Source organism: Chiloscyllium plagiosum, chromosome 2, assembly GCF_004010195.1.
Source record: "Chiloscyllium plagiosum isolate BGI_BamShark_2017 chromosome 2, ASM401019v2, whole genome shotgun sequence".
In the NCBI taxonomy this organism is placed as follows: domain Eukaryota; kingdom Metazoa; phylum Chordata; class Chondrichthyes; order Orectolobiformes; family Hemiscylliidae; genus Chiloscyllium; species Chiloscyllium plagiosum.
Window position 1 is genome coordinate 12,716,334 of NC_057711.1, and position 8,299 is coordinate 12,724,632.

General features: G+C 45.9%; 1 protein-coding gene across 1 annotated transcript in view; it reads right to left on the reverse strand.

Moving 5' to 3' along the window:
- Positions 1–524: 524 nt before the first annotated feature.
- LOC122565272 (sialic acid-binding Ig-like lectin 15) overlaps positions 525–8,299 on the reverse strand; it is a 21,402-nt gene continuing 13,627 nt past the window's right edge. The window contains exons 3-4 of the mRNA XM_043721058.1: positions 4,668–5,051; positions 525–595 (exon numbers count right to left, since the gene is read on the reverse strand). Of these exons, the coding sequence (XP_043576993.1) occupies positions 540–595; positions 4,668–5,051 (440 nt within the window). The 3' untranslated portion in view covers positions 525–539. The remainder of the gene's footprint in view (positions 596–4,667; positions 5,052–8,299) is intronic.

An 8,299-nucleotide genomic window follows, 5' to 3' on the forward strand; every position in this document is an offset into this window, starting at 1 on the left:
TAAACTCCAGAGGATACAGGCCCGGCCTATCTAATCTTCCTTTATAATAAAGCAATCCAGTCAAGTTGGCAGTGGTCAGAATGAAAGAGTTCCTTTTCTACGTGAAAGAGTGTAAGTAATTTTCAAGTTCCTGATGAGCAGGTCTCCATTTGAGGTGAATATGACAATGAAACATTAATTTCACATAAGTCGTTAGAATGAAATCATTTTAAGAGATTCTCCCACAAGAGGAAACATCCTTTCAACACCCACCCAGTCAAGTTCCCCTCAGGGTCTTGTGTGTCACTATTAAGTCACCTCTGACTCTTGTAAACTCCAGAGGATACAGGCCCGGCCTATCTAATCTTCCTTTATAATAAAGCAATCCAGTCAAGTTGGCAGTGGTCAGAATGAAAGAGTTCCTTTTCTACGTGAAAGAGTGTAAGTAATTTTCAAGTTCCTGATGAGCAGGTCTCCATTTGAGGTGAATATGACAATGAAACATTAATTTCACATAAGTCGTTAGAATGAAATCATTTTAAGAAAACACAGCAACACTTTTAATAGCAGAAGGCGGAGTCATACCTTTCTCTCTGTGGGGTAAAAACCACAGTACCTGGAAAGAAGGAAAAAGGACAAATTATTTGAAACATTTCAGGTAGCAGGCTTTCACTATAATGTCAATAATTTGTTTGGGAAACTTTCTCATTTGAATGTTTGGACTCGCCATATAAACACAGTGGCTACAAGAGCAGGTCAGACATGAGGAATCCTGCAGCAACTAATTCTTCCCCTGATGATGGAATCCTCCCCACTTGCCTGGTGCAGCTCCAACAACAGCTCGACACCATCCAGGACAAAGCAGCCACCGCTTGATTGGCTCCACATTCACAAACATGCACTCCCTTCACCACTGACGCTCAGAAGCAGCAGTGTGTACTATCTCCAAGATGCACTGCAGAAATTCATGACGGCTACTTAGACAGCACCTTCCAAAACCACTTTGAATAGAAGGTCAAGACCTGATCAAGGGTGTCCCAGGATGTTGTGGGAAGCTAGGGAAGAAATTGTGGGGCTCCTAGCAGAGATGTTTGTATCATCTACAGCCATGGGTGAGGTGTAGGAAGAGTGGAGGCTGGTTAATGTTGTCCTTTTACTGAAGAAAGACTGTAAGGAGAAGCCTGGGAAACATAGACAGGTGAGTCTGACATCAATGGTGGGTAGGTTATTGGAGGGGACTCAGACACAGGATTGACATGGATTTGGAAAAGCAAGGGCTGATTAGGGATAGTCAGCATGGCTCTGTCCACGGGAAATCATGTCTCACAAACACGACTGAGTTTGTTGAGGATGTGACCAAGAAGATGTATGAGGGTACAGAGGCAGATGTTGTCTATACAGACTTTAGTAAAGCCTTTGACATGGCTTTCCATGGTGGACTGGTTAGTAAAGTTAGATCACATGGGATTCAGGGAGGAATGGTTTGATGGTAGGTGACAGAGGGTGATGGTAGAGGGTTGTTTTTCAGACTGGAGGCCTGTGACCACCAGTGTTCCACAGGGATCAATGCTGGATCTGCTGTTGTTTGTCATTTATACAAATGATTTGGATGTGAGATTAGGAACCATGGTTTGTAAGTTTGCAGATGACACCAAAATTGGTGGCACAGTGGACAGTGAGGAAGGTTATCTCAGAGTACATCCTACTCCACAACCACCTGATGAAGGAGCAGCGCTCCGAAAGCTAGTGTGCTTCCAAAAGAAAAACCATTGGACTATAACCTGGCGTTGTGAGATTTTTAACTCGGAGTACAATGGGATCTTGATCAGCTGGGCCATTGGGCTGAGGAGTGGCAGTTGGAGTTTAATTTACATAAATGTGGGGTGTTGCACTTTGGCAAGACAAACCAGGGTAGGACATACACAGTTAAGGGCCCTGGGGAGAGTCGTCAAACAGAGAGACCATGGGGTTCAAGTACATAATTCCTTGAAAAGTGGAGTCGCAGGTAGACAGGGTGGTGAAGAAGGCATTAGGCACACTTGCCTTCATTGATCAGAGCACTGAGTATAGGAGTTAGGACATCACTTTGTGGCTACAGGATGTTGGCGAGGCCACTTTTGGAGTACTGTGTACACTTCTGGCTGCTTTTCTATGGGAAGGATTTAAATAAATTGGAGAGGGAGCAGAGAAGAGTTACACGGATTTAACTGGGAATGGAAGGTTTGAGTATAGGGAGAGGCTGGGTGGGCCGGGACTTTATTCCCTGGAGTGTCGGAGGGGTGACTTTATAAAAATTTATAAAACCATGAGAGGCATGGATAAGATGAATAGCAAAGGCCTTTTCCCTCAGGTAGGGGAGTTCAAAACTAGGTTTTAAGGTGAGAGGAGAAAAACTTAAAAGGGACCTGAGGGACAAATTTTTCACACAGAGGGTGGATCGTATTTGGAATGAACTGCTAGAGGAAGTAGTCGATGCAGGGTACAGTCACTGAGAAAGGACACGAAGGGAAAGCATAAAATTAAAGAACCCAAAGAATATTAGAAATAAAGCAAAAGGAAAAAGTATTAAGTAAGATAACTTTGCTGGGTAAAGCAGAACGGTTAGCTCTGTACAAGAACAAATTTAGGCAGCTACGAAAGTTGACAATTAGTCATTAAGGAAGAACAAAAAGCTTTGACAGATCACTTCAAGTACCGACAAGGAAAGACAAAGGGGGGTTTGAATAGAGAGTTTACTGGGTAAAAACAATGACTGCAAATGAGGAAACTGTTGAAGTCCACATTGATGCCCTGGGGTTGAAGTGTTCCGAGGCGGAAGATGAGGCATTCTTCCTCCAGGTGTCTGGTGGTGAGGGAGCGGTGCTGGAGGAGGCCCAGGACCTCCATGTCCTCGGCAGAGTGTGAGGGGGAGTTGAAATGTTGGGCCACGAGGCGGTGCGGTTGATTGGTGCGGGTGTCCCGGAGATGTTCCCTAAAGCGCTCTGCTAGGAGGCGCCCAGTCTCCCCAATGTAGGGGAGACCGCATCGGGAGCAACGGATACAATAAATAACATTAGTTGATGTGCAGGTAAAACTGTGATGGATGTGGAAGGCTCCTTTAGGGCCTTGGATGGAGGTGAGGGAGGAGGTGTGGGCGCAGGTTTTACAATTCCTGCGGTGGCAGGGGAAGGTGCCAGAATGTGAGGGTGGGTTGTAGGGGGGGCGTGGACCTGACCAGGTAGTCATGGAGGGAACAGTCTTTGCGGAAGGCGGAAAGGGGTGGGGAGGGAAATATATCCCTGGTGGTGGGGTCTGTTTGGAGGTGGCAGAAATGTCGACGGATGATTTGGTTTATGCGAAGGGTGAAAGGTGAGCACCAGGGGCTTTCTGTCCTTGTTACGGTTGGAGGAGTGGGGTCTGAGGGCGGAGGTGCGGGATGTGGATGAAATGCGTTGGAGGGCATCTTTCACCATGTGAGAAGGGAAATTGCGGTCTCTAAAGAAGGAGGCCATCTGGTGTGTTCTGTGGTGGAACTGGTCCTCCTGGGAGCAGATATGGCGGAGGCAGAGGAATTGGGAATATGGGATGACATTTTTGCAGGAGGTAGGGGGGGAAGAGGTGTAATCCAGGTAGCTGTGGGAGTCGGTCGGTTTGTAAAAAATGTCGGCGTCAAGTCGGTCATCATTAATGGAGATGGAGAGGTCCAGGAAGGGGAGGGAAGAGTTTACTGACCAAGCATGTGAGGTGGAAAACAATGAGGGTTTAAGACATATATAAAAACTGTCAGGTTTAAACAAGGACAGGTAACGAGTATGTGACCAAACTTTAGGGGATATCAACACTTAATATCATCACCCGAGTCAGTACAAGGGCAGTTTTATCATCACGATTCTAGTAATGGGATCAAAAGATTAACAAGTTCATCACAAGCACAGCAGGAGTGTGGGGAGGACATCATGTTCATCAGCATGAGTTTGATTGACAGGTTTAATGGGCAAAAGTTGTATAAATACTAAAGATGGTGACTGCCATTTTCGGAATAGTCTGAGAGAGCGCGAGGTTGGTCAGTGCTGGTAAAAGGTTTTAGAACCTCTATTTAGACTAGGGTTTGGTGTCTTGTTAGTCTGTAACTGTGATACTGTAGTAGATGTTTAAATAAATGTGCCAAATCTTTACTGGACTACTTGTAAGAATTTTCTTCCAGGCAATTGAACGATCTCAGGGAAAGAACCAGGGAAGGTTGAGTAGACTCCAGTAGGGAGTCCTCCCCTATCCACTGAAGCTCTTGGGGAGGCTTCAACATTACAGAATTGAAAAAACATTTGGACAGGTACGTAAATAGGAAAGGTTTAGAGGGATACGGGCCAAGTTCAGGCAAATGGGACTAATTTAGTTTGGGATCATGGTCAGTGTGGACTGAAGGACATGTATCTGTGCTGTATGTCTCTATGACAGCAGATACATGGGACACCACCCCCTGCAAGCTCCCCTCCAAGCCGCTCACCATCCTGACTCGGCCTTTCCCTCTCTTTTCCTCTTCCCTTGCTGTTCCCTCCCCTTTCTTGTGACGATTCTTGTGTCACTTGAGGTGGGAAACCTCTGATCCTTTGTATTGTTCCATGACACCCCAAATCAGATACATTTTCAAACCTGAACTCAATGTAAGTGCCGACAGTAAAATCCCCAGCTGTTAAATTACAATGACCTACCCTGCTTTCTCCACCAGAACGCGAGGGCAATAACGATCAGAACAATTGCAAGGAGGCTTCCAACCAAGGCACCGATGATTACTTTGAGCACTGATCGGCCTTCTGTCAAGCTGGCAAAGTAGATGAGTTGCGTGGAATTGCCGAAGGTGTTCGTGGTCACACACGTGTAGTTCCCTCCCAGCTTTGGGTCATGTAACTCCCCCACAACCTGATACCGCCCTGGGCCTCGTACAACTGGAGTATCGCTGGCATTCACGGGCAGTCTGCTCTGTTGGGGATCGATCCACATGATGTTTGGAGAGGGCTCTCCTTGAACGTGACACACAAGGGTAAACTGTGTGCCATTGACAACCCGGGTAGACATGTTGAGGATGACAGGTGGACCTGAAAAGAGAGAGGATTGATCATCGAGTTAAAGTGAGGCACTGGCTCGTGATTATTGCTGTTGAGTCACAATCAGAACTCGTGGGTAATGCATCAATGTCATGTTTATTAAGTAAGAGGGAAGCTCTCACAGGGTGAGAATGAGGAAGCAAGTCATAGTCATAGAGATGTACGGCACGGAAACAGACCCTCCGGTCCACTCCATCCATGCCGACCAGATATCCCAACCCAATCTAGTCCCACCTGCCAGCACTCAGCCCATATCTCTCCAAACCCTTCCTATTCATATACCCATCCAGATGCCTTTTGAATGTTGCAGTTGTACCAGCCTCCACAACTTCCTCTGGCAGCACACTCCACACTTGTATGTGCCTGGACATTATGTGGGAGACCAAAAGGCAAAATGATATGAAAACAATACAGGCTTCCCCCACTATCCGAAAGTAGGGATCTTTTGTAAGCCAAAATGGTGTAAAGGGAAGAAGCATTAATTTATATGGGAAAAGTTTCACCATTTTTTTGTAAAAGCGAAAATTATCTTCGGATTTCTTTCGGTTAGCGAAAACAGGTACTAACGCAGGTTCTTCGTAAAAACGAAGTGCGTAAAGTGAACTTTCGAAAAGTGGGGGATACCTGTACTCCAGGCTGACTCTGAACCTGGGACAATGCAATGACAAGACAGTACCAAGCGAGTGCTGTCCTGTCAATGCTCCTCAGATGAAATCTCAACCTGTCTTCTTGGGTGCACATACAGGATCCCACAGCCAGCGTTTGAAGCAGAGCAGGATGGCCTGCCGACACTCCCCACCTTTATTTACTCCTTCATCAAGATCACAAACAGACACAGTGTTTTTAGTTGTGAGCTTATTTGTGGAGGCTTGCTGTATACAAATTGGCTGCTGTTTTGCCCCAACAGCCCCGAGTACATTTCAAGAATGACATTGTGGATTGTACTAGAGACTCTTGAAGGAAAAGGGGGAGGTAGAGGTTTTCAAAGAGGGCATTCCAGTTGGAAGCAGGTCGGCTCCCAGGCAGGACAAGAGTATTCAATTAGATCATTGTTCAGTTTGGATTAGAGCTGGGAATTTGGTGCAAATGTGTTGTAGTCAGATGGTGAAAGAGTGTTGATGGAGCTGGGTCCATTCAGGCAAGTTGGGGGTGGGGGGGTGGTTACTCAGTCACATTCATGACTTGTGCCTTGTAGATGGTGGACAGGCTTTGGGGAGGCAGGAGTTACTTGCTGTGGGATTCCTAACCTCTGACCTGTTCTTGTAGCCACTGTATTTAAACAGTAGTGCAACGCAGTTTTTGGTAAGTGATAACCGTGGGATAATCAATAATGATGGAAATACCATTTAAAGTCAAAAGGCGTTGGTTAGATTCTCTCTTGTTGGAGATGGTCATTCCCTGGCATTTGTGTGGCACCAATATTAATAGGGTTTGGATTGAATGGAGTGTTAAACATAAAGCTGATGATGTTACAGAAATACAGCCACAGAGGGACCTGGCTAAAGAACACAATTGTGGGAGCCAGGGTTCATGATGAGTTGGTGGCAGAGTGAGTCATAATGAGAGATATGCAGCATGGAAACAGATCCTTCCATCCGACTCGTCCATACCGACCAGATATCCTCAATAAATCTAGTCCCATTTGTCAGCGTATGGTCCATATCCCTCCAAACCCTTCCTATTCATGTATCCATCCAGATGCCTTTTAAATGTTGTAATTGTACCAGCCTCCTCCACTTCCTCTGGCAGCTCATTCCATACACATCACCGTGTGTGTGAAAACCTTGCCCCTTAGGTTCCTTTTAAATCTTTCTCCTCTCATCCTAAACCTATGCCCTCTAGTTTTAGACTCCTCCATGTGGGGGAAACACCTTGTCTACTTACCCTGTCCATGTCCCTCATGATTTTATAAACCTCTATAAGGTCACCCCTCAGCCTCCAACGCTCCAGGGAAAACAGCCCCAGCCTGTTCAGCCTCTCCCTATAGCTCAAATCCTCCAACCCTGGCAACATCCTTGTAGATCTTTTCTGAATTCTTCCAAGTTTCTCAATATCCTTCCTATAACAGGGAGATCAGAATTGCACACAGTATCCCAAAAGTGGCCCAACCAATGACCTCCCAACTCCTGTACTCAATACTCTGACCAGTAAAGGAAAGCATACCAACCGCCTTGTTCACTATCCTATCTACCTGTGACTCCACCTTCAAGGAACTATGAACCTGCACTCCAAGGTCTCTTTGTTCAGCAACACTCCCTAGGACCTTACCAATAAGTGTATCAGTCCTGCTCTAATTTGCTTCCCCAAAATGCAGCACCTCGCATTTATCTAAATTGAACTCCATCTGCCACTCCTGGTCCACCTGATCAAGATCTTGTTATAATCTGAGGAAACCTTATTCGCTAGGAGAAAGTGAGGACTGCAGATGCTGGAGTGCCAGAGTTGAAAAATGTGGTGCTCGAAAAACACCACAGGCCAGGCAGCATCCGAGGAGCAGGAGAATCGATGTTTCGGGCATTAGCCCTTCTTCAGGAAATGTCTGAAGAAGGGCTTATGCCCGAAACGTCGATTCTCCTGCTCCTCGGATGCTGTCTGGCCTGCTGTGTTTTTCCAGCACCACATTTTTCAAACCTTATTCGCTGTCGACTACACCTCCAATTTTGGTGTCATCTGCAAACTTATTAACTATACCTCTTTTGCTCACACCCAAATCATTTATATAAATGATGAAAAGTAATGAATGCAGCACTGATCCTTGTGGCACACCACTGGTCACAAGCCTCCAGTCTGAAATGCAACACTCCATCACCACCCTCAAGCCAGTTCTGTATCCAAATGGCTAGTTCTCCCTGTATTCCATGAAATCTAACCTTGCTAACCAGTCTCCCATGAGGAATCTTGTTGAATGCCTTACTGAAATCACATAGATCATGTTCACTGCTCTAACCTCATCAATCCTCTTTGTTACTTCTTCAAAAACACAATCAAGTTTGTGAGATATGATTTCCCACGCACAAAGCCATGTTGACGATCCCTAGTTAGTCCTTGCCTTTCCAAATAAATGTAAATCCTGTCCCTCAGGATTCCCTCTAATATCTTGCCCACCACGAACATCAGGCTCACCGGTTTCTAGTTCCCTGGCTTTCTTTACCACCCTTCTTAAACAGCGGCACCACATTAACCAACGTCCGGTCTTCCAGCACCTCAATTGTACAAATATCTCAGCAAGAGGCCCAGCA